Raw genomic sequence first — 27,349 nt, 5'->3', positions numbered from 1 at the left:
TTTCGCTCCTCCAATGGGGAATACGTCATACAGGGGAAGGCGAGAGCAGTTGTTCGTGTTTTTGATCAGGTGTGTCCCTGGAGAGAATCGTCAAGACCCAGATGGTGAAAATACTTTTCGATTGAATCGAATCTGTTAACTGACGCACAACACAAGTGTGTTCCTCGTCTCAAAAACAATTAAGCTTTTCATTGGTGAAAATTGTTTCTCGCGTTTATTCCTTAATTGCATCTCGATAATCTCGAAAATAATTGATAATATTTTATTTACATTAATAAACAGATATTATTTTAATTATGAATTTAATATCTTTCTAATTATCGGAAAATTGAACGATCGACGCAAAGATTATCCTCTTAAATGATTAATTTCTCAAAATAAAATCGTTCCGTTACTTTTTCTTATATTCAGACTCGATTCGTATCTTCAAATAATCTCGATCAGCAATCCAAATTCGAAAGATTCACTTTAACGATAACAGAGATCCAGATTCAAACTCTGGAAAAGATCCAAAACGACATTCGCGCTGCAACTGTCCCACGAGAGATGATCCTTGAGAACAGGAGCAGGAGAAGACTCCGTGGCATGAAAACTGTATTCCTGCTCCTCTTCCTCCTCCTCCTCTTTCTCCTCTTCGAATCATTGGATAGAGCACTCGTTGAAGTTTCCTTACTTCCCAATTCTCATATCCCTTCTCCCAACTTCTCCCTTTTGCCTGTATCCCGTTCAAACCTTTTTCGTTCACTACTCGACTTCCGTTCAAGTCTTAGAAGACAAGGTATTCACCTCTATTTCTCCTCCCTCTTCCCTCTCCTCTCCCCTATCTCCCATCGTTCACCAAAATGCCATTTTTCTCGTTATCGTCCCTCGTATAATCCTGACGTGTGGCGTACGCGGTGAACCATCTCGACTCAAAGTACGGGGAAGTTAAACGAAGAGTTAATTCCGAGCAAATATCTTGGGATCAGCGATAGTTGAAGTAAGTTACGGGTGAACAACTCTTTCCCGTTTCCGCAGCCAAGTTATCGCACATAATATATCGTTCTCCGTGAGAATATCGTATCAACCCTTCGAGAATTGGGACAAAGGAGGAAGGGTATGCTTCCTCCTCGTTTAATTTTAGACCTGGATGGCGATCAGGCGCCGTGAAGATTGATTCGAAAAACTCGATATGATATGTGCGACTTGTCTCGAAAATGCAATTTATAATCTCGAAAAATAACGAGATCGATGAGAATATATGAATTCGAGGGTTTAAGAATCTTTTATTTTACAAATACAATATTAAAATAAGTTTTAAGTATCTCTAATAATTGCTCGCATAAAATATATATCACTAGAGCAAGCTCGTTAATATTTTTAATTTTGGAAATTTAATATTGTCATTTATTTGTTTTTTCGTCAAAAATTAGAAATAATAGTGATTTAATTGACAAGTGTATTTCTATATTATTTTGGTTAAAATAACATTTCCTTTTTGCTCACGGAAAATCGATGAAACGCGAATGAATGATACTGCAACGCAAAAATATCGCGAATAATTAACAAATGATATTTCCAGAATAAATTCCTTTACTTTTCAATGATATAGCAAACAAACGATTATGAATTCTTCGTCCTCGTATTGGACGATATTTTTACGCCAATCTCTAACCCTTTAAAAAGGAAAAAAAAAAAAAAAAAAGAAAAGACAACATTCGGGTTATTTTACGTATTGGTTCATCCTTTTCTTCTCCAACCCCCTTTCATTTCGAGCTCGACAACGGAGGAATTCTTTTGAAATAGACATCGGCGAGGTTTGCACGAATCGACGATGGGATATTACGAAGATTCCTCTTCTATAAATCCGCTCGTAGCTGCGAGAGCATCGAAGGAAAATGTGGGTCACCGATTGGATTCCATTCCATGCGTGAAAGCGCGCCGAAGAAATTGAGAAGCCAAGTTGCATATTGCAAGTAACCTTGCCACCGTTCAATTTATATTCCTTTACGTGTATATATATATATATATATATATATATATTTTACATCCATGTGGATATGACGCGTACGTGACACGGGACACGTACAAGGAACCCTGAATATCTGCATCATTACGAAGTTTTACGAGGCGGAATTACGAAAGCTGCGCGAGATGACAAGTAGACGAGGCGATAGAAATCGTAGAGAGCGCACTCTCGGGGAAAGGGAGGGAAATAATTAATCAGAAATGTATTAGCGAAAATTCTCTTGCCCCGATGATTATGTAAATTTTAATTAACGAATAATAGAGTTTTTATGGAGGTTTGTATCGGATGCTACAAGCTTCGCTTGGCTCGTTCGTTGTTAATTGTTAATTAGCGACGAGCATTTTTCATGGACGAGGGAATGTTTAGTTCTCTTAGTAAGTAAATTTTTTTTAAATAGCATATATTTTCAGTTCTATAAGCTAAGTAATTTTTTTTAATTAGTTTATTCGTTATAACTAATCGAATATTTTATCGATCGAAACGAAATAATTTTTCTATTCGATCTTCGAAAGAATATTTGAAAAGATATCCCATGTTCTTCACATGGATATTTAATACATAACCGCAAAAAATTTGAACAACACAAAAATTTACAGGAATGCACGCGCAAAAAGACGCGTCCACAATACGTATTATTATTATACTCAAACTATTCAAATTTCCACAATTACTTCTTCTAATTATTCTCCGCGCTCCATTCCACCGAACGCAAGAATATCTCCCTCGAAAAAAAAAAAAAAAGAAAGAGAAATGCTTTCAAAAAAATAATTCTAAAACCCAGAGCTACGAACTGCATCAACCCCTGTATTAACCAGCGCGAATATCTAAAAGCGCGGCCGGGATAAAATTTGGAATTACCTCGTGGAAAAAGCTCGCATTCGGTTGTAATCTTCTTTGGCCGTGAATTACGCGCTTATCGAAACGCCCACGCCCCTCCCCCCTCCCCTTCCTGAATCCTTGGATTAATATGAGTTAAGACTGCGCGATCCCATAAGCTCATGGTCGGGCACGCTCGAAATTCCATCATCCCCGTGTTTTTCCACAGTTTCGCGGTTCCGTTCTCGGTTCGATAAATTTTCCTTTTTTTCCCTTTTTTTTTTCTTTTTTTTTTTTCCACTCCGCAAGAACCAACTCCCGCGGCGACGCGCCAGTAACAGGTGTCCCGCCGTGGATAACGTTTCTAACAAGCTTTCTCATCACCGGCTTTTATCAATGGCCGGGACTCGGATGCGAGTGTTCACGAGCTCGCTATCTCGAGTCAAGAAGCGACAATGGAGGCGACATGCGCCGCTCGGATGCCGGAATAATAAAGCAGCCGTTATCAATTCCTCGTGCGGGGAGACATTGTGGCGGAACGTCGGAGAGCGGATAGAAGTATGGGAATGGAAAGAAATCCGTTATTCGAGGGAACAAAAGGAGGGAGGGGGGAAGGTTCATCCGTGAATATATAATTGTCGCTTCGGATCGAAATTCGGTTTCAAATTTCTTGATAATTGTTAGACCTTGGTTATTTTTTCGATAAATATAGATATTGAAGAATTTTGTTGAGATTCCGATGGATTTATTTTTAAGTGACTTGTGAATAATATTAGTTTTATTTTACATCTCAGTATTTCGCGCTTTTTATTTTGAGTAACAATTTCTTGTTCGCAATTTCTCCTTTGTAAGTTACTTTTAATTCTTGTATATTACAATGTATAGATTAATTGTCACAATTTTCAAGAATTTTTTTTCCATTAATAACTTCACAAATGTCGCATTGTTATAATAATATAGTGATATTATTGTTATATAAAATCCTCATTTGCCTAAATTTATAAAAAAAAATCGATACCTCTCTTGGATCAAGGAATCTTATCTCGAAATTCTCGAAGGAAAAGTAGAGAGATCTTAAACGAAAATACACTCGTTTCCGTTCTACTGCAAAGGGCAGTGACCTGTAAATGGAAATGGACGGCAGAAATTCAAAAACGGATAAAACCAACCCCCTCCCGATCCGACCGTTCCATTCAATTATCGCGTTACGTTTTCGAAACTTTTCAAACGCTTAATTGTTACGTGTGCCGGCTCGGTGTTGAAACAAAGTTGAAACCTCTATTGGAACAGAAACGATTATATATAAGTTTCGATCGAGGTTCGAGGTGAGATCGACGTCGCGACATCCCAGGTCGGGCGTTAACCCTGGATGGAAGAGCAGGTGAAAACTTCGATGTTTGTTTTATGCAAATGATGGCAGGTGAAAAGTTTAATCTGCCAGAGACGTTGCTTTAGTTTCCATTCTTCTTTAGGTGTATCTTCTCGTAACGATTGTTGAAGATTTTAGCTAGAAATTTTTTTTTTTTTTTTTTTTACGTGGGGGAAATCCTCATAGGACACCTCGGCCTCCCTGGGGGGAGAGGTCGAGGTAGTGCCGGACTCTTACCGGCTAAAACCCCCACGGTGGCCTGCTATGGCGTTTTGGGAAGCACCGGAATTTCTTATCGAAAATCTCCGGTGTTCCCCGCCCTTTGCTTCTTTGCAACATTTCCCGATGGGGCGAATGACATGCCCCTCGAATGTTTTTTAGCGACACCGGGGCCACACCGGCGTTGCTACGTCGTAAAATCGCCATTTGGTCGACACGAGCCCCCACCCGTGTCAACGGCGATCCCTCGATCCCCGCTGGCAAGTTTGTGGCACACCACGAAACTTGCCAGCGGGGATCGAGATATTATCAAACTAATAATTTTTGAAAATTTTCGCGTTTTATCCCTTCTAGAATTATATTCTTTTTATGAAAAATTGAAATTTGGTCCAAATATTTGTTTTAAGGAAAATTAGTAAATTTTTAACTAAATTTTTGTTTTTGTATTAGGAAATTATATCTTTATATGATATATCATATAAAAATGTAATTGCCACACCATATGAAATTTTTTATGAAATTCTGTAGAAATATTTGTTTAAATTTTCGTTTTTGTAATTACAAAATGTAATTGTAGATATAATAATATATAAAATTTTTCTATATTTTAACTTACTACATTACTTACTTATTTGTCATATATTGCGCAATTAATCGTTTTTTGACAATTTACTTATTTCCAAGAGTTAGGATATATAGAATACGCACGATACAGGATATATAGGATACAGAATATATAGAATGCAAATATAGGATTCACGGATTATACATACGTTTTTTCTCCATCTCATATTTTTTCTTTTTAACTTAGAGTAATAGTAGAAAGAATTCAATGCTGTAATTTTATTAATGTCTTTCGCAAATAACTCAAAGATTGAAGTCGATTGCGTTATATATTGGAAGGAAAACGTTTCTAGAAATAAATAAACTGTGTTAAAATACAAACGAATTTCATACAAATGAAGAATGGCAAGGTATATACGTACAGGCAATCTTTTGAAGTTAATTTCCATCCTTTTACCAGTTATCCGTGACGAGAGAAGCGGCGTCCAAATGGTTTCCACATGCTGTTATATTAAAAGGATGAATTCATCGCGAAAAAATATACGTCCAAGTTGATTTCGTTGATGCTAACCTTGAGAGAAATAATCTCTCGTTCCTATGGAAATCATTTTCGTATGAAAAATCGCGAGTGAATAACATTCTCTTTCCCTCTATCTGTCCATCTCTGCGCCTGATTTTTCGTCCTTTTTCGTCCATTGCACCCAAATTTGCAACTGTCGAACAAAGTTCACATTTGCTCTTCCCACTAGTCGCGCCTCTATTTCGGTGCTGATAACCACCGCGGCCCGATCGATTAAGTGTTGGCCCGAACGTTTAAACTGTCCGATCATCTCTTCTCGAAATGCCAGCTAGGAAATACCCGTTGGCAGCGATAATGCAACTATTATGTCTGCGGCCGTGCTTTGGATCAGAGTTGGCGTAGCTAACAGCCGCCAGATATTGCGAGTTAATTTAAACTTTCTCCGGTTTGCCGGCGATCTTGGACGCGTCCCTGTCCTTTTCAACTTGTGACGTATATATACACGACACACGAGAATTGGCAGAACTTTAACATTTTTGAGAGAGATTGCAATTTCGAGAATTTAGAAAATTGAATTGTATTAACAGAAAAAGGAAAAAGAATTACAAATATGAGAAATCAAATATTAAAATGTTTATAATATATGTTATATATTGACAATCCTATGTTTAATTAAGAAAATTGTGATTAGAATTATAAGTTTTTTACAAAATACGAATGAAAAAAGTATAATATAGAGAAAAAGTAAAATAGTATAATAATTTTCAAAAATGGAACGCAGAATCCTAGGTCGTAGCTTTCACAATGATGAGAAGAAAAAATCAATGTGCATAATTTGGAAAATACAGGAGATCCCACATTCCATTTTAAAAATTCTAACATCTCTACAATCTTTATATGTATATCCTTTATTCTCGAATTTTAATTTTCTGCGATTTCATACTCAAAGTGTTTCAAATTAGTATTTCAATCACGAATCGTGAATTTTGCAAAAAAAAAAAAAAAAAAGAACGAGAGATCCTGGCTGCCGTGAGAAATTCTTTAAACAGATCGCATGCACGCGTTAATTTAATCTCGTCGATCGTGGGATCCTCGAGGAGGATAGCGAAGTAAGGCTCGTTGCTCGAAGTGCACATCGGTGGCAGGACTTGTCGCCATCGAGCTTCTGCCTTCTCGATTCGCCTCGAGGCAACGAAAATTGCAGCTTTGCTTCCTATCCCCGCAACTACTGCACGTCTGCACGTTCGATCGTTGACTGAAATCTTTCGCGTGCGTAGTGAGAAAATCGATGCACACGGCGCAAGATAAGTGGCACCTTATCCAAGTGCCAATTTCGCTCCTCCAATGGGGAATACGTCATACAGGGGAAGGCGAGAGCAGTTGTTCGTGTTTTTGATCAGGTGTGTCCCTGGAGAGAATCGTCAAGACCCAGATGGTGAAAATACTTTTCGATTGAATCGAATCTGTTAACTGACGCACAACACAAGTGTGTTCCTCGTCTCAAAAACAATTAAGCTTTTCATTGGTGAAAATTGTTTCTCGCGTTTATTCCTTAATTGCATCTCGATAATCTCGAAAATAATTGATAATATTTTATTTACATTAATAAACAGATATTATTTTAATTATGAATTTAATATCTTTCTAATTATCGGAAAATTGAACGATCGACGCAAAGATTATCCTCTTAAATGATTAATTTCTCAAAATAAAATCGTTCCGTTACTTTTTCTTATATTCAGACTCGATTCGTATCTTCAAATAATCTCGATCAGCAATCCAAATTCGAAAGATTCACTTTAACGATAACAGAGATCCAGATTCAAACTCTGGAAAAGATCCAAAACGACATTCGCGCTGCAACTGTCCCACGAGAGATGATCCTTGAGAACAGGAGCAGGAGAAGACTCCGTGGCATGAAAACTGTATTCCTGCTCCTCTTCCTCCTCCTCCTCTTTCTCCTCTTCGAATCATTGGATAGAGCACTCGTTGAAGTTTCCTTACTTCCCAATTCTCATATCCCTTCTCCCAACTTCTCCCTTTTGCCTGTATCCCGTTCAAACCTTTTTCGTTCACTACTCGACTTCCGTTCAAGTCTTAGAAGACAAGGTATTCACCTCTATTTCTCCTCCCTCTTCCCTCTCCTCTCCCCTATCTCCCATCGTTCACCAAAATGCCATTTTTCTCGTTATCGTCCCTCGTATAATCCTGACGTGTGGCGTACGCGGTGAACCATCTCGACTCAAAGTACGGGGAAGTTAAACGAAGAGTTAATTCCGAGCAAATATCTTGGGATCAGCGATAGTTGAAGTAAGTTACGGGTGAACAACTCTTTCCCGTTTCCGCAGCCAAGTTATCGCACATAATATATCGTTCTCCGTGAGAATATCGTATCAACCCTTCGAGAATTGGGACAAAGGAGGAAGGGTATGCTTCCTCCTCGTTTAATTTTAGACCTGGATGGCGATCAGGCGCCGTGAAGATTGATTCGAAAAACTCGATATGATATGTGCGACTTGTCTCGAAAATGCAATTTATAATCTCGAAAATAACGAGATCGATGAGAATATATGAATTCGAGGGTTTAAGAATCTTTTATTTTACAAATACAATATTAAAATAAGTTTTAAGTATCTCTAATAATTGCTCGCATAAATATATATCACTAGAGCAAGCTCGTTAATATTTTTAATTTTGGAAATTTAATATTGTCATTTATTTGTTTTTTCGTCAAAAATTAGAAATAATAGTGATTTAATTGACAAGTGTATTTCTATATTATTTTGGTTAAAATAACATTTCCTTTTTGCTCACGGAAAATCGATGAAACGCGAATGAATGATACTGCAACGCAAAAATATCGCGAATAATTAACAAATGATATTTCCAGAATAAATTCCTTTACTTTTCAATGATATAGCAAACAAACGATTATGAATTCTTCGTCCTCGTATTGGACGATATTTTTACGCCAATCTCTAACCCTTTAAAAAGGAAAAAAAAAAAAAAAAAAGAAAAGACAACATTCGGGTTATTTTACGTATTGGTTCATCCTTTTCTTCTCCAACCCCCTTTCACAAAAATTACAGTGCCACCTCTTTGCCTATCATGTTCTCCTAATGAAAAGTCGAAATTTTAGCCAAAACCTTGCCAGAATGATTTCCACCAAAAATTTACAGTGCCACCTCTTTGCCTATCATGTTCTCCTAATGAAAAGTCGAAATTTTAGCCAAAAACCTTGTCAGAATGATTTCCACCAAAAATTTACAGTGCCACCTCTTTGCCTATCATGTTCTCCTAATGAAAAGTCGAAATTTTAGCCAAAAACATTGCCAGAATGATTTCCACCAAAAATTTACAGTGCCACCTCTTTGCCTATCATGTTCTCCTAATGAAAAGTCGAAATTTTAGCCAAAAACCTTGCCAGAATAATTTCCACCAAAAATTTACAGTGCCACCTCTTTGCCTATCATGTTCTCCTAATGAAAAGTCGAAATTTTAGCTAAATGCTTACCAGGAATGATTTCTGCCAAAAATATACTGTGCCACCTCTTTGCCTATCATGTTCTCCTAATGAAAAGTCGAAATTTTAGCCAAATACTTACCAGGAATGACTTCTGCCAAAAATTTACTGTGCCACCTCTTTGCCTATCATGTTCTCCTAATGAAAAGTCGAAATTTTAGCCAAAAAACCTTGCCAGAATAATTTCCACCAAAAATTTACAGTGCCACCTCTTTGCCTATCATGTTCTCCTAATGAAAAGTCGAAATTTTAGCCAAATACTTACCAGGAATGATTTCTGCCAAAAATTTACTGTGCCACCTCTTTGCCTATCATGTTCTCCTAATGAAAAGTCGAAATCTTAGCCAAAAACTTTGCCAGAATGATTTCCACCAAAAATTTACAGTGCCACCTCTTTGCCTATCATGTTCTCCTAATGAAAAGTCGAAATTTTAGCCAAATACTTACCAGGAATGATTTCTGCCAAAAATATACTGTGCCACCTCTTTGCCTATCATGTTCTCCTAATGAAAAGTCGAAATTTTAGCCAAATACTTACCAGGAATGACTTCTGCCAAAAATTTACTGTGCCACCTCTTTGCCTATCATGTTCTCCTAATGAAAAGTCGAAATTTTAGCCAAATACTTACCAGGAATGATTTCTGCCAAAAATTTACTGTGCCACCTCTTTGCCTATCATGTTCTCCTAATGAAAAGTCGAAATTTTAGCCAAAAACCTTGTCAGAATAATTTCCACCAAAAATTTACAGTGCCACCTCTTTGCGTATCATGTTCTCCTAATGAAAAGTCGAAATTTTAGCCAAAAACCTTGTCAGAATAATTTCCACCAAAAATTTACAGTGCCACCTCTTTGCCTATCATGTTCTCCTAATGAAAAGTCGAAATTTTAGCCAAATACTTACCAGGAATGATTTCTGCCAAAAATTTACTGTGCCACCTCTTTGCCTATCATGTTCTCCTAATGAAAAGTCGAAATTTTAGCCAAATACTTATCAGGAATGACTTCTGCCAAAAATTTACAGTGCCACCTCTTTGCGTATCATGTTCTCCTAATGAAAAGTCGAAATTTTAGCCAAAAACCTTGCCAGAATGATTTCCACCAAAAATTTACTGTGCCACCTCTTTGCCTATCATGTTCTCCTAATGAAAAGTCGAAATTTTAGCCAAATACTTACCAGGAATGACTTCTGCCAAAAATTTACTGTGCCACCTCTTTGCCTATCATGTTCTCCTAATGAAAAGTCGAAATTTTAGCCAAAAACCTTGCCAAAATGATTTCCACCAAAAATTTACAGTGCCACCTCTTTGCCTATCATGTTCTCCTAATGAAAAGTCGAAATTTTAGCCAAATACTTACCAGGAATGACTTCTGCCAAAAATTTACTGTGCCACCTCTTTGCCTATCATGTTCTCCTAATGAAAAGTCGAAATTTTAGCCAAAAATCTTGCCAGAATGATTTCCACCAAAAATTTACAGTGCCACCTCTTTGCCTATCATGTTCTCCTAATGAAAAGTCGAAATTTTAGCCAAAAACCTTGTCAGAATAATTTCCACCAAAAATTTACAGTGCCACCTCTTTGCGTATCATGTTCTCCTAATGAAAAGTCGAAATTTTAGCCAAAAACCTTGTCAGAATAATTTCCACCAAAAATTTACAGTGCCACCTCTTTGCCTATCATGTTCTCCTAATGAAAAGTCGAAATTTTAGCCAAATACTTACCAGGAATGATTTCTGCCAAAAATTTACTGTGCCACCTCTTTGCCTATCATGTTCTCCTAATGAAAAGTCGAAATTTTAGCCAAAAACTTTGCCAAAATGATTTCCACCAAAAATTTACAGTGCCACCTCTTTGCCTATCATGTTCTCCTAATGAAAAGTCGAAATTTTAGCCAAAAACCTTGCCAGAATGATTTCCACCAAAAATTTACAGTGCCACCTCTTTGCCTATCATGTTCTCCTAATGAAAAGTCGAAATTTTAGCCAAAAACCTTGCCAGAATAATTTCCACCAAAAATTTACAGTGCCACCTCTTTGCCTATCATGTTCTCCTAATGAAAAGTCGAAATTTTAGCCAAATACCAGGAATGATTTCTGCCAAAAATATACTGTGCCACCTCTTTGCCTATCATGTTCTCCTAATGAAAAGTCGAAATTTTAGCCAAATACTTACCAGGAATGATTTCTTCCAAAAATTTACTGTGCCACCTCTTTGCCTATCATGTTCTCCTAATGAAAAGTCGAAATTTTAGCCAAAAACCTTGCCAGAATGATTTCCACCAAAAATTTACAGTGCCACCTCTTTGCCTATCATGTTCTCCTAATGAAAAGTCGAAATTTTAGCCAAATACTTACCAGAACGACTTCTGCCAAAAATTTACTGTGCCACCTCTTTGCCTATCATGTTCTCCTAATGAAAAGTCGAAATTTTAGCCAAAAACCAGGAATGATTTCTGCCAAAAAATATACTGTGCCACCTCTTTGCCTATCATGTTCTCCTAATGAAAAGTCGAAATTTTAGCCAAATACTTACCAGGAATGACTTCTGCCAAAAATTTACTGTGCCACCTCTTTGCCTATCATGTTCTCCTAATGAAAAGTCGAAATTTTAGCCAAATACTTACCAGGAATGATTTCTGCCAAAAATTTACTGTGCCACCTCTTTGCCTATCATGTTCTCCTAATGAAAAGTCGAAATTTTAGCCAAAAACTTTGCCAGAATGATTTCCACCAAAAATTTACAGTGCCACCTCTTTGCGTATCTTGTTCTCCTAATGAAAAGTCGAAATTTTAGCCAAAAACCTTGTCAGAATAATTTCCACCAAAAATTTACAGTGCCACCTCTTTGCCTATCATGTTCTCCTAATGAAAAGTCGAAATTTTAGCCAAATACTTACCAGGAATGACTTCTGCCAAAAATTTACTGTGCCACCTCTTTGCCTATCATGTTCTCCTAATGAAAAGTCGAAATTTTAGCCAAAAACTTTGCCAAAATGATTTCCACCAAAAATTTACAGTGCCACCTCTTTGCCTATCATGTTCTCCTAATGAAAAGTCGAAATTTTAGCCAAATACTTACCATTAATGATTTATGCCAAAAATTTACTGTGCCACCTCTTTGCCTATCATGTTCTCCTAATGAAAAGTCGAAATTTTAGCCAAAAACCTTGCCAGAATGATTTCCACCAAAAATTTACTGTGCCACCTCTTTGCCTATCATGTTCTCCTAATGAAAAGTCGAAATTTTAGTCAAAAACCTTGCCAGAATGATTTCCACCAAAAATTTACTGTGCCACCTCTTTGCCTATCATGTTCTCCTAATGAAAAGTCGAAATTTTAGCCAAAAGCCTTGCCAGAATAATTTGCACCAAAAATTTACAGTGCCACCTCTTTGCCTATCATGTTCTCCTAATGAAAAGTCGAAATTTTAGCCAAAAACCTTGCCAGAATGATTTCCACCAAAAATTTACAGTGCCACCTCTTTGCCTATCATGTTCTCCTAATGAAAAGTCGAAATTTTAGCCAAAAACCTTGCCAGAATGATTTCCACCAAAAATTTACAGTGCCACCTCTTTGCCTATCATGTTCTCCTAATGAAAAGTCGAAATTTTAGCCAAATACTTACCAGGAACGATTTCTGCCAAAAATTTACTGTGCCACCTCTTTGCCTATCATGTTCTCCTAACGAAAAGTCGAAATTTTAGTCAAAAACCTTGCCAGAATGATTTCCACCAAAAATTTACTGTGCCACCTCTTTGCCTATCATATTCTCCTAATGAAAAGTCGAAATTTTAGCCAAAAACCTTGCCAGAATAATTTCCACCAAAAATTTACGGTGCCACCTCTTTGCCTATCATGTTCTCCTAATGAAAAGTCGAAATTTTAGCCAAAAAACTTGCCAGAATGATTTCCACCAAAAATTTACAGTGCCACCTCTTTGCCTATCATGTTCTCCTAATGAAAAGTCGAAATTTTAGCCAAATACTTACCAGGAACGATTTCTGCCAAAAATTTACTGTGCCACCTCTTTGCCTATCATGTTCTCCTAATGAAAAGTCGAAATTTTAGTCAAAAACCTTGCCAGAATGATTTCCACCAAAAATTTACTGTGCCACCTCTTTGCCTATCATATTCTCCTAATGAAAAGTCGAAATTTTAGCCAAAAACCTTGCCAGAATAATTTCCACAAAAAATTTACAGTGCCACCTCTTTGCCTATCATGTTCTCCTAATGAAAAGTCGAAATTTTAGCCAAAAACCTTGCCAGAATAATTTCCACCAAAAATTTACAGCGCCACCTCTTTGCCTATCATGTTCTCCTAATGAAAAGTCGAAATTTTAGCCAAAAACCTTGCCAGAATGATTTCCACCAAAAATTTACAGTGCCACCTCTTTGCCTATCATGTTCTCCTAATGAAAAGTCGAAATTTTAGCCAAAAACCTTGCCAGAATGATTTCCACCAAAAATTGACTGTGCCACCTCTTTGCCTATCATGTTCTCCTAATGAAAAGTCGAAATTTTAGCCAAATACTTACCAGGAATGACTTCTGCCAAAAATTTACTGTGCCACCTCTTTGCCTATCATGTTCTCCTAATGAAAAGTCGAAATTTTAGCCAAATACTTACCAGGAATGATTTCTGCCAAAAATTTACTGTGCCACCTCTTTGCCTATCATGTTCTCCTAATGAAAAGTCGAAATTTTAGCCAAAAATCTTGCCAGAATGATTTCCACCAAAAATTTACAGTGCCACTCTTTGCCTATCATGTTCTCCTAATGAAAAGTCGAAATTTTAGCCAAAAACCTTGCCAGAATGATTTCCACCAAAAATTTACAGTGCCACCTCTTTGCCTATCATGTTCTCCTAATGAAAAGTCGAAATTTTAGCCAAATACTTACCAGGAATGATTTCTGCCAAAAATTTACTGTGCCACCTCTTTGCCTATCATGTTCTCCTAATGAAAAGTCGAAATTTTAGCAAAAACCTTGCCAGAATGATTTCCACCAAAAATTTACTGTGCCACCTCTTTGCCTATCATGTTCTCCTAATGAAAAGTCGAAATTTTAGCCAAAAACCTTGCAGAATATTTCACCAAAATTTACAGTGCCACCTCTTTGCCTATCATGTTCTCCTAATGAAAAGTCGAAATTTAGCCAAAAAACTTGCCAGAATGATTTCCACCAAAAATTTACAGTGCCACCTCTTTGCCTATCATGTTCTCCTAATGAAAAGTCGAAATTTTAGCCAAATACTTACCAGGAACGATTTCTGCCAAAAATTTACTGTGCCACCTCTTTGCCTATCATGTTCTCCTAATGAAAAGTCGAAATTTTAGTCAAAAACCTTGCCAGAATGATTTCCACCAAAAATTTACTGTGCCACCTCTTGCCTATCATATTCTCCTAATGAAAAGTCGAAATTTTAGCCAAAAACCTTGCCAGAATAATTTCCACCAAAATTACAGTGCCACCCCTTTTATCATGTTCTCCTAATGAAAAGTCGAAATTTAGCCATACTACCAGGAAGACTTGCCAAAAATTTACTGTCCACCTCTTGCCTATCATGTTCTCCTAATGAAAAGTCGAAATTTTAGCCAAAAAACTTCCAAATGATTTCCAAAAATTTACGTGCCACCTCTTTGCCTATCATGTTCTCCTAATGAAAAGTCGAAAATTTTAGCCAAAACTTGCCAGAATGATTTCCACCAAAATTTACAGTGCCACCTCTTTGCCTATCATGTTCTCCTAATGAAAAGTCGAAATTTTAGCCAAATACTTACCAGGAACGATTTCTGCCAAAATTTACTGTGCCACCTCTTTGCCTATCATGTTCTCCTAATGAAAAGTCGAAATTTTAGCCAAAACCTTGCCAGAATGATTTCCACCCAAAAATTACTGTGCCACCTCTTTGCCTATCATGTTCTCCTAATGAAAAGTCGAAATTTTAGCCAAATAGCTTACCAGGACTCTCTGCCAAAAAATTTACTGTGCCAACTCTCTGTTTATTTCAGTTTAGCAATGTTTTTAATAGTTTTCTTATTTCTAAGTATACTTACCTTTGCGTAATTATTTTTTTATCTGACTAATATTGTTTGAAGTATAGTTTCAAGATATACTACATAGGTATACTACATTTTATGATATTAATTATTAGTATAAAAATGTATATGTATTTTTTAATACTTAATATTATGATATTCTACGGAATTGTGGAAGGATATTAGGTAATGGCGAATATAAAATAAAACATGATGTTCATAGAAAATAAAATTTATTTAAGTAAAATGTACATGTATTTATGTTATTCTATGAAATTTACAATTTTATTGTTTATTTTATAAGGAAATAAAATTTATCATTTATAAAATATAATTTTTTTCATTATGAAATGATAAATTTTATTTTACATGAATATAGTAGATATAAACAAATGCTAATAATTTTTAATATAAAATAGGAATTTATTTTTTTTTAAATTAATATATATACTGTATTGTATTTCATCTCCGGCAAACATAAATATAAATAACGCATCGCATAAAATTTTGGAGTTTTCATTTATCTTAGAATACATTGAAATGAAATTTTTGGCCAATTTTTTGATTTTCTATAAAAAGAATATAATCAATTAAATTTGAGAAATTGAAAAATATAAATTTTTTATTAATTTTTATATACTTACCTATATTTATCTGTATACTTACTTCATTTCATCCAAACAAAAAAATAATTGTATTACGCTCTTCTTAAAATTATTTGATTTTTACGTGAAGCATTTTTTAAATATCTTTATAACAAACAAAATATATCAAGTAATAAAGTTAATGTAGCACTCAATATAAAAACTTGTTTTATCTTCGGTATAAAATAAGTTTTGAAAGACTGAAGTTATAATAACAACGATGTGAGCCTCGTATTTACCATTCATCCGTTTTCCGATTGTATATATCTGCAAAAAAAAAACCTTTAAAGAGACTCTATTCAAAAAATTATAAAGAAATATACATTATTTCTTTTTACCTTTTTATGTATTGATTACTTTCCATTCTACTGCCTTTGATACTGCATTTTCATGACTGCACACATATAATCAAAATTCCAATTCCAACTAGCAAAAAATATTTTGTGAATAACTCGAAAACTATAGTCAATCACGAATTATATTCAAAAAAAAGAAAAAACAAAATTGTTGAAAATAACCTTTAACAATATATTTTTAACGATATATTTCAATTTCATTGCAATCAATGAGAAAGAATAAAGTGAAAGACTTTTTTCTTTTCCCCATAAAGCGTTTAACTCGAAATAAAAAGAAATGGAATGAAATCCGAAACAAAAAGTTTCGTTTCACGGTTCGAAGAAGGAAAGTGTAATTCCTTTCGATTATTTTTCCAGTTCATAAATCACAATCATATTTCGTTCACGAATTCAAGCAAACCTCGTTACGAACTATAAACTTCCGCATGCGGCTTTTGATGTAACGTGGCGATGTGTACACGCCAATGGAGGTCTACGAGTAGTGAGTGAAATCATTCGTTGGATCGAGTTTTATTAATGGATGGGCGGTGATCTCGATCGGCAAAGCTATGACAACCCCGTCAACCTTCGAAAGATTAATGTCGCTTGTGCATTGCGTGAGATGTGCCTCCCTCTCTTCCCCCACTTTTCTTTCCCTCCGTTTTTCTCCTCCCCTCTCCTCTCTCGTCTCTCGTTTCCTTTTTATGCTTGGAACCGGGTCGGTTGCCGCCACATTTTTGCATATAAAACCGCAATTAATGATAATGGAAATTGTTTCCTCGGTAAACCCGCATAACGCATAATCGTTATAAGCCTGGCTTAATCTCACCGTTCAGTGTTTCAATAAAGAACACGCAGAACCAGGGGATAAGAATACTTTACCATCGCCGCAAATTTCTGTATATGGTGCAAGCATGACGAAGACGAGGGATATCAGGCGATTTGTTAAATGATATTTATGAAACGGAGAGATTTCATTTCTCCTGTTTTCTAATCCTTTTTTTTTTTTTTTTTTTTTGGATGGTTTTAAGCTTTTTTACTTGTGGAAGAATATCACGTGGAGATAATGACTTTATTCAGAACTTTTCCGCTTCGTTTGATTTATTTTTAAGTGAGGGGTCGATAAAGGGTACTTGACAGAGAGGAATTAATTAATCGCCATTCAATTCTGTTGAAAATTAACAGAATATTCCTCGATTAATTTTTCTTATCTTAATTTTTAATTTCTATCTTATAACAGCGGAATTAATTCGTTCGATTCCACTGTTGGAATTAATAATCCTTCGTGATATAATATTAAAAAATCACGTAATATCGTCAATATCTCATAAGGCCATTGAAAATTTACAATAATTCTTTTGTTCGATCTTCGTTTTAATAGAAACTCTTTGAATCCCTTGAATTTACGACTCTTGGATTATTCGCCGGCTTACCACTCAAGATAGCTTTGCCTTAATCCGTTACCCCTAAATATTCATGTAATAATAAAACACGAAGGAGAACGATCATTGATCGTTAATTTACAGAATTTACCAAATTTACTCTTTCCTTCGTGACACATATTTGGTTATTACTACAAATCTAAAATTATAAAACAAAATTAAATATCTCTCAACTAATATCTCTTCAATACATTATAAATCACAATTGTAAGATAATTATTGGAAGAATTTAATTTAAATTACTTAATACTTACGAGATAGAGAGATGCGTGTAAGTTTTCGTAAGAACGCGGCTTAAATTCGCATGACCGGCTCTTTCTCCCGTGGAAACGTCCCTTTTCCGTATCCACCCCCTTTAAATACGATCGCTTCCGTTTTGCATTAGCTTATTTTGTATGCAGCTAATTTACATGTCTAACGGCCACGATAAAATTGGTTAACGCTGTGTTCCAAGCCTGTGAGCGAACGCCACCTAATTTAAGCTTCGGTGTAAGCAGTTAAGCTCCGTGGCCGATTTCGCAATATATGTTGCTACGATTTAATAGCGGGGAGAAGGCGCGGGGATGGCCGCGCCCTTATAAACTGGTGCGCGCTGCCTGCCCGAAGCCTGCAAAAAGAAGCTTCGACGACGTGATTTTAATCCAATTTTACGACTCGCCCTCGATCGTTATCTCTCTCTCTCTGCCTCCCTGTCGAGATCTGCCGGCCGTCGATCGCTCTTCTCCTGCCCTCAACGGACGGATTGATTTCACCTTTCATTGAATCCGTAAAGCGCGTTTTTAAAAATCCCTTTTTTAGGAAGGGGAAAGAGGAAAAAATAGAGAAGCGAAGAAAAGAGGGACGATTGTTTTGCTCGTGTTTGCTGACAGAGAAAAATTGGTGAGAAGAGAAATGATAAAAATTTGTAAAAAATTGTTTTCCTCGAATTTGTTTGCGGAAAACAATTGATAAGAAGAGAGGTAACAATAAAAGGGAAACATTGTAAAAAATTGTTTTCCTCATCTCTGAATTTGTCTACCGGGAAAATTGGTAAGAAGAGAGGAAATGAGAAAAAATGGAGAACGGAAGGGAAGTATTGTAAAGGACTAAATTTCCTTTGAATTTCTATTATAAAGAAATTAATGAGAGGGAAAAAGGAGAGAGAGAGAGAGAGAAAAATAGAGAAACAAAAGAAAAGTATTATATAAAATATTCTTTTCGCTCCAATTTACTCGGATAGAATAGTTTTGACTAGCTTTTAGGATAAATTTGCTGCCATTTTATGTAGTATCGCGTATCGATAAAAAAAAAAGCGATAACATATGAAATACATTGTAAATTTCTAAAAGAAATTTCACATTTCCTATCCTAACCCGAAGTGAACAATGCGATTTTTCATTTTTTTTCTTTTTTTTCTTTCAATAGTCAATCAAATATCCTGTATCGCACCATATTCACGAACTACGTCAATCGATGATAATAGTCAGTGTCTCGTGAATCTTTACATTTTTTTTTTCCAGGTCACGGATCTCGTATCCTAGATAGACATTTGGAACGCGGATTCTTATAATATGTCCGTCGAATATTGATCTACCGCAGTGAGGCTATATAAAGCTTTTCTCTCGATCCGTTTTTTTTTTTTTCTTTTTCAAGATAACGAGATTTTCGCATTGACCCGAACTTTCTTTTGTAAAACGAAATTAGCGTGGTACAGGGAAAACTACTCTCTTCCCCATTTCTCTCTTTCTCTCTCTCCGTTTTTATTTCAGTGTGTATCATCGTTTTCGAAATCACACGTGTCGTCACTCATCATCGATCGATCGCTCTAGCTTTTATGCTCGAAATGGAAATCCTTTGATGATATCCTTGACACAGAATGCAGTTAACCAAGGTTACAATCCCCGCACACAAAATTGCGGTATAATTTCGTAATGAATCTATCGGAAGAAAGAGAGAGGAAAAATATTTTCAAAAAGCAACGAAGTCTTGCAACCTCTTCCGCGCTATTTCACTCTCATCTCTCGTCTCGGCGAAGGTATGGGCCGATGCTTATCCAATTTAGCCCTCGAGCGTGGAGCGCCGATAAGTTTTAGCTCGCGAAAGGAAAGAAGAGAGAGAGAGAGAGAGAGAGATTCCGTAAGGAAAGCCCGGGGAAGTTTCTGCCGAGCAGCCATGGCCAGTAACGTGTCCAACAGCTTAATCTTCGACTAATCCCCGCTCCCTCTACTCGACGCCTGCGAGGAATTAGGGGTAATCCGAAACACGAGTTTAATGGCCAACTCCTCGTACAATCACAAACTGAATGTTTATAGGCAGTCCCTCGGGACTGATTGCATAAACAAAATTTCCAACTTTGCTTTGATTTGATCGATGTGCTTTTTAGGCCGAGTTCGACGAATGTGAATATTGGATGAGGGGAATTTTTGTTTTGGAAAATGCATTATATGTGTCAAAATGATTATATTTATCCTGGGTTGGAAATGTAACACGGGATATTAGGTTAGAATAATTTAAAACAAATATTTCTATTTGAAAATAGTTACTGTTTCGTTTGATGTGTAAATTATCCGCAAATAGTGCATATTTAATATTTACATTCAATAAAATTTCAATAAAATATCTGTTTTCCAATAAGCATTGATCGAAACGTAATAGGTATTGATTAATCGTATTTTTTCTTCCTTTTTTTTCCCTTATTTCCGACGCATTATAGAATATTATATTAATCATAATGTCGAATTGCTTTTCAATCAAATATTTAAAACAACATAATGTAGCAGACGATATTTATTTCTACACATCCGTTTCCAAAAATCTACTTTCCTGTATATCGAACATCCCGAGGATATAATATAATTTTCGATAATCCATTTATTAATCTCGACACGATAAACGAAGAAAGAAAAATCGTTTCGAATCGCGCGAATAATACAAATTTTCCAAATCTCGAACGATCTCATTCAGGCCGAAATAAAGTTGGACGATTTAATATTAACAGCCCTTCGATTCGTAATTACGTCGATCCGCACAATTATTCCCTTTCTTATCCATCTTCAATTCGTATTCAATGGAATGAAAATCGAAGATGGCACGATACTGCGTACAAAGAAGCGTGGAACGCGTATGAACAGAAAGCGTCGAAACATCAACATATATAAATAGAAGAAATAGGGTTCGAGTTTAGTAACGCGTTCGAAACTTTCCCCCCTTCCTTCGAACTTTATCGCGTCGTTTCGATACCAGTGGTCGAGGGTGAAACGCAACGTTGATTGGAATGGGATCGAAAGGGCTAGGATTGATCGTCGGCCATCTCGGCGGAAAATCTACTTTCGCCGCGTCAATAACAAAACGCCCTTCGCTTCCCTTGGCCCTTGCCTGGGCTGGATTCTTCTAAGTAAATGTCTGTTCGCAAGTTTTTGGCCGATTGGAAAACTTATAGAGAAGGGAGGGAGAGAGGAACTTCTTCCAACTGTCATTAGTTGGCAAGGTATGCACGTCTGTGTGGTAGCTGTGGGCAGGCGGTCGGTTTTTCATTCGATCTCGTCTGCTTGCCTCTTTTTCTTTTTTTCTTTTTTTTTAACAAACATGTTGTTGACAACCGAGAGACAGGGAAGGGAAAACAGGGCATCAGTGTAATTGGAAGTTGCCCTTCCCCCCTCCCAAGGTAACGTTCCTTTAAATTCTCACCCATTTTCGGGAGAAACTTCGAGGAAACGATCTCACGTTTGTTCCTACGCTCGATTAAATCGATGGCTTTCCACCGCTCGTACCGATCGAGCAAAGGAGGAACTCATAAAAGTAATTGGTTCTACACTTGGATCCGATTGCCCGATTTAATTTTTTACGTTTGTCAGAAGTACTACCTCGCTCGTGAAGACGGAGCGAGGGAAGCACGTGGATCGAATTGAAAACCAAATACTATCGATCGTGGAAAACAGTTATTCGTTCGATCGAATCTCGAATTATAAAAATTACATATGTATATTTCTTTCTTCAAATTCAATTTATGAGAAGCTTAAAAAATTTTACACCGTTCGATTTTCGATATGTTTTCAATCGTGAAAGCTTTCCTCCCTTTCCTCCATCAATGTTGATCGATCGTGATTAACTGCGGAGAGGCTCGATCGTCCGCAGAGCGCGAGGAATCGAATTTCTGCCGATAATTGTCTCCAAACGTACACGTAATCTGGCGCCCGAGGGCCCGCGGAATCTCCTTGATTCGATTTCCCGTCGTGGCGGATAGGCAGCTTCCGGCGAAATACCCCTGGCGCCCCCTTCCACGACGCTCCACGAGTACGTACACCAGGAGGATCCACCCAATAAGATAGCCGGCCCACCTGGCCACTTCCCCCTTCGCTAAACCCTCCTCCACCCCCTCCCCCGTCGATCCCAAAGGCATCGGTCAAATTCGATTTTCCTTTTACATCGTACCGAACCATTCGGAATAGCGATCAGTTCTAGTGCCGAGGGAGGACCTTATTCAGGAAGTTCGCGTTGGCTACTATAGGGCCGGCCAGTCAACCAGTCAACCAGGGGAGGAGGGGGTGGGGAGGAGGCGAAGTGGTAAACTAGATACGGGTACAGATAGGAAGGGAATAGAAGCAGAACGAGGTCACCTAGCCAATCCCCTTTGCAAGGCGCACCAATCTCCCTACCGTAATGTTCACGTGTGCATATCCTCCAAGCTGGCGAATTCGCTCTATCTCTCTCTCTCTTCCTCTGTATTTTTTCCTCTAGATTTTGTTTCTCAATTCACTTCGCACAAGGGTTCTAGATTTTGTTAGATCGATCGAGAATATATTCTGATCCGATTTCCTTTTATATCTCTTGTCTTATGTGAAAGTCTTATATTATTGCGATTATTCTATAATTCTATCTACTCATTTCTTTAATCAATACTTGGATTATTATTACTTTGAATAAATAAGACGCACGGTTAAAATTCAATCAGGCAATCTTTCAATTTAGATAATCTTTAGATAATCTCATCTTATTTTTACCCGATTCGAGGATATGCATATCATTCTAGGAAAAGAGAATACTTTGTGGAAAAAGTACATCCACGAATCTCGCACGATTCGAATCCAGGATTGCATAATACCATCGACCTCGCGCAAATCCTCGCGCCGGCCTCAAAGAAGAGAGAATCCTCGGCGTTTCGTGTCGAAACTTTTGCGCTTCCCGATATCCGGCACAAGAGTTCACCACCGAGTTCAGCCGCGCATTGTCGCGCGAAAATTTATCGGATGCAAGAGAGGGAGGCGGTTTATTTTGACTATCCAAAACTGGGCCGAGTTTCTCGTTTCCCTATGTACACTTCTTTGCCGGAGAAAATAAATAGATCAATTCGTTACACCAAGCGAATACGATCGAAGCGCTTTCCCATTGTGAAATATTTACCCTTCCTTCGCTAACTCTCTTTCTCTTTGTCTCTGTCTCTCTCACCCTGCGTGTTCCAACCCTGTTCGTTTGCGACGGATATCCAGCTGATAACGAAATAATAACTCGGTTTGCATAACTCGTTTGAAACAAGCCTGATTATGAAAAATGCACATTTGAATGCGCGTTTCGTGGAAACGTGACGGCCGTGCACGGAGAGATTGGATACACACACGTGGCCGCTAATGAACTAATTACAAGCGCGCACGGCGCGGGAATCGGCTCCGATATCCTGGTAAGACCTGGCCGCCCCCTTGTCACGTGCGTGCCGTCTACGACGTAGTCGAGTTTAATTTCAGAGGCGGTGATGAGGCCCGTGAATATCAAAGCAAAGGACGAGGCCAACCGCGCGATATTAATATGCAATCGAAGCCCTCTTCCGTGTAAGCCGGTTATGGCGGAGCATCGCTTAATTTGATGTTCATTCGATTAATCCACCGTGGGCTGCCGTGGTAGAAATAACAATGGCTCGAGGTCCCGCTTCCGGAACCGTGTGCTCCTCGCCTGCCGATTTCAGACGACGGTGGATACAAAAGCGTTATTACACTTGTATAATTTGACGGAGGATCGGAAGTGTTTAAATTCCTTTCAGATTCATTGTGAAATTTTATGATGTACTATGTTTGATCGTCTGACAATGGTGCGAATTCTGGTGACGCTTGGCGGGTATGTGGTTAAGGGAGTCGAGTTCGGGGGTTTGCTAGGCGAGAAGACGTTGGAGTTGGAATGTTTAGAGTTAGTGTTTAATCTTCTTAGCAGTGACAAATATTGTTTCACTGGTTACAAATGGTTACATTAGTCGAATTACGGATTTAGACACGTGTTATCTTCCGATACTTTTCTCTCTATCTCTTCGTGTAAATTTGAGAGATCAACGAGTTGCTTCTCCGACAATTCGAATTTGAATAGATAATTAATTAAACAATTCGCTTAAAAATTCGAATCGTAGATTAAAAATCCATGACGGAAAAGAACACGAGCAAAAAATATCACGTAGAGAGATACTTTCGTTCACTTTTAAAAGTCTGCCATGTGCTAAGAATTTCGCACTGGTCCGATTCGATCCGAGATATTAAACAATCGCCGTGACTTTTTTCACCGAGCACGATGAAAGCACACAGCTTTTCAATCTATTTATCGAAAGAGCTGTCCTCTCGCAGATGGTAGCACGATTCCCTCAACCGTAACTTTTATCGCGAGACAAAGAGCCTTGGCTACGTTTTGCCTGTTGACTCTGATCGCCGATAACCCTGTACAAACCAAGGTTCCAAGTATCTCTTATGGTCCACCTACGGATTCGGACGTAATACACATTCGGCGAGAAGCCACGACTCGAGGGGGCTTAGGGCGCTGTGAACGTGACACGTAAAAAAAATATCACGTAGGGTACACCGATACGTCACGCGATCAGATAAAGGAAAAGGGGAGCTGACTTGGTCGTTTGCCGTTCTTCCCCCTTCGCCCCCTTTTTAGATAGAATCTCGACTCGCGGTGGCTCGCTTTATTTTTGCACCCGGCCATTTTGATGACTCAACTGCTTAGACGGACATTCCTTGGGAACAACGTTTGGTGCATCCAACGTGTTCAGTTTTCTGCACGGATTCCCGAGATCGAGATCAGAGGACAGAGAGAGGCGAGAGAGCCACCGTGTCCTCTTTCTCTTTTAAATCCTGCTTAGAGTGTATACGTGAAGCAGATCGGACCGGGCGACAACGAAATTCTGAAATCTTCATCTGCATAATGTAGACTTTCGAGGGGATCAGCTGGATGGATGGATGGCTCGTGCTCGCATCCCGGGAATAGAATTCTTTAAAAATTGTTCTGATTCGTCTTCGTACGATCAAAGTGCCTCCGTTGAGCATACAATTCTTCTCTTCCTTTTTCTTTACGTGTATTCTTGTTTTAACGAGATCTTGAAAAAGATCTTGAAGCGTTTAATTAATAACGTAAAATATCGTAAGATTGTGAAAATATAAATATAATCGTCTCGTGAGAATAACGGTGTTTAAATTATTACGATTATATTGTAGTAACAACAAAAGAGCTTTAATCCTCCCTCCATTTGAGACAAATTAAATTAAATTTTTCTCCCACGGAATAATGAACGTCAACGCGTTTCCATTCCCCCGCGACGTGTAATTACTCTTTGGACAAAGCAATCCTATTTCGCGCGTCTTGCGAATCGCTCGCTCATCCAGGAAAATTCCACGGTGAGAACCGGTCCGCCAACGTTTCCCTTCAACTTCGTATCCCCGCCAATATTTGCGCGCCACGCGTCAATTATTTACGCGTAAACAGAGAGAACACGAATATTCATCGTTCGCAATATCGACGAATCTCGAAACGCCGTGGCAAAACGTAAACCGTGTAATTATTTCGAAAGTTCGTGATTGTTTTACGACGGTCGCCTCGGGTTTCACGAGTCTCCCTCTCTCTCTCTCTCTCTTTTATCTATATGCGTGGAGGCATATAAACGAAGGCGTAAATTAAGAGAAACAATCAATTATTCGATTTCCCGATTCGCGTTACCGATCCTTAAACGACATTTAATGGAAAGATTCGACAGATTTGTAGGATAATAATTAAATCCGAGACTTGATATTAATATTTGTGCTGAGTTAATTTTCCTTAGTATCATGCTTTGGATTTTTTGGAAACAGAAGTTAAAGTTTTGAAAGGTGTGTATTTCGGAGGAGACGATTAATTTCTGCAATTTCTATTCTCATAAACACTTGAACTGTCATTCTTAATCCCATTATTCTATTATCACTTACTATCTCCAATTTAATCTTGTCAATCACGCCATCCAAAAGTCTCATCTCACGAACAAATCTCTCTGTTTAAAATTAAAATAGTTATAAAAACTTCTTGACCCAACCAATTTCCTTTCCTTCGCATTTAGAATTCTTCGTGATAAACTGACCTGTCTCGATTAATTCCCGATTCTTTCCACAATCAATATTCCTATCCTATCTTGGTCAACAGGTTGCCATAATTCTCTACGTGTCCATTAGAAAATAGCTGCATACGACCCTGTTTCCTGCTTCATAAATTGCATAGAAGAAGAATCGCAAATACAAACGTTTGTATTATCTCTTCCTAGGCCTGGTTAAAAACCCAACCGGTACCAACCGAACGGACGGCTCTATCGTGGCTCCATCTATCTCCGAGTTAATTAACCGGCGAAATAAAGAACTGGGTCGGCCTGTCCTACCCCACGGAATCCACCAGTGTAGAAGACTGATATCTTTGAATTTTCCCCGGCCTGCGTTAATATCCTCTCCCTCCCCTCACGCTAACGATTCCTCCAAACTGCCCACGACTTTCCCACTTACGCTCTTGTTAGCCGACCGTGAAATTCCTCGCGCCTTCCCCCGTATTTACCACCCCGTAATGTCGGTTAATTAACGTTAATTGCGATGCGTAATGAATCGCGCTCGTATTTCCATTCCGATTTCCGTACTCGATCCTGTTGTATCCGTTGCCTTCTCATCGGATAATTCGAATCGATTACGGAGCGATAGAATTGAAAATTTGATAAGAAACGATAATGCGTTTTCGAATTTAAGTTTTATTTCTTGTTTCGGAAGAAAACGACTGGAAATTTAGGAACGCCGTTCCTTCGTTTCGGGATGGGATTGGATGGAAGTTGAAGACGAGTTTGAAAGGGAAGTTGAAAATTTCAAATCGAATTACATCTCCAAACAAGAGCCTATAAAGCGTTTATCATGAAGCGTTCGAGCGGAAAATCGAGTGGCGATCGATTTTAAATGCTAATGTATAAAATATATATGATCGACGAATCTAGAAAGGAAAAAGAAGGAATGAAAATCGAGAATCAAAGGATTAAATTTAAAACGAAATATCACGGATGGTTAGGTATCGATTATCGGGTTTTCGATTATGTTTCTGGAAAAACATAGACGGAAGACAGTTTCGAAATTGCCGGTAATTTTACAGACATCGCGAAATTAAATAAATAAATTCAATCGCGATGTATATACGAGCGTCAGGATACGGATTAATTATTTAAGGGGTGGTATATAGAGGGAGTTGCTCAATTTCGCCAAGAACCGCGATAAATAATTCCTCCATTCCTGGCTGGCTGGCTCGGCGAGCTAGCAAGCGTGGTGTGCCGCTCAATTTTTCTCATAAATCCATCAAACGATTCCTCGGGCGAGCACTTCGCGCCACCACGGAATTATCTTTCACGCCGGAAGTCGTAATAAATCAAACGACTTACCGTGATCTTGAGGTCCCGCGGGTCGCACGTATCGTATCGCCTGCTGAAACGTAAAACGGTGTGCGTCTTGTTCTCGTAACCCAGTAGAAGGCAGTAGTCTTGGCTCGAGTCCATCTGGGGATCCTTGCTCGAATTCTTCACGTGTCGGTCCTGGAAACGGTAATAACGTTTCGTTAAACTTCCGCCCGATCGAATGGTAAGAGGCTACGGTT

At 37.9% G+C, this 27,349-nt stretch overlaps 1 protein-coding gene and 1 long non-coding RNA gene across 3 annotated transcripts in view; both read right to left on the bottom strand.

The window, feature by feature from the left end:
- Window positions 1-27,349, bottom strand: part of LOC410362 (MOXD1 homolog 2) — a 190,100-nt gene that overhangs the window by 33,746 nt on the left and 129,005 nt on the right. For both annotated transcript variants that reach the window (XM_016915532.2, XM_016915531.2), the window contains one exon: window positions 27,138-27,287. In XM_016915532.2, the coding sequence (XP_016771021.1) occupies window positions 27,138-27,287 (150 nt within the window). The remainder of the gene's footprint in view (window positions 1-27,137; window positions 27,288-27,349) is intronic.
- LOC113219145 lies at window positions 4,942-6,084 on the bottom strand. The gene is made up of 3 exons (XR_003305815.1): window positions 5,548-6,084; window positions 5,399-5,479; window positions 4,942-5,325 (listed from the first exon to the last, which is right to left on the bottom strand). It is a non-coding gene; the product is annotated as an uncharacterized LOC113219145 (long non-coding RNA).

Source organism: Apis mellifera, linkage group LG12 (genome assembly GCF_003254395.2).
Source record: "Apis mellifera strain DH4 linkage group LG12, Amel_HAv3.1, whole genome shotgun sequence".
NCBI lineage: Eukaryota > Metazoa > Arthropoda > Insecta > Hymenoptera > Apidae > Apis > Apis mellifera.
Note: the sequence above shows the minus strand (reverse complement) of the source record. Positions and strands in the feature narration are given on the sequence as shown.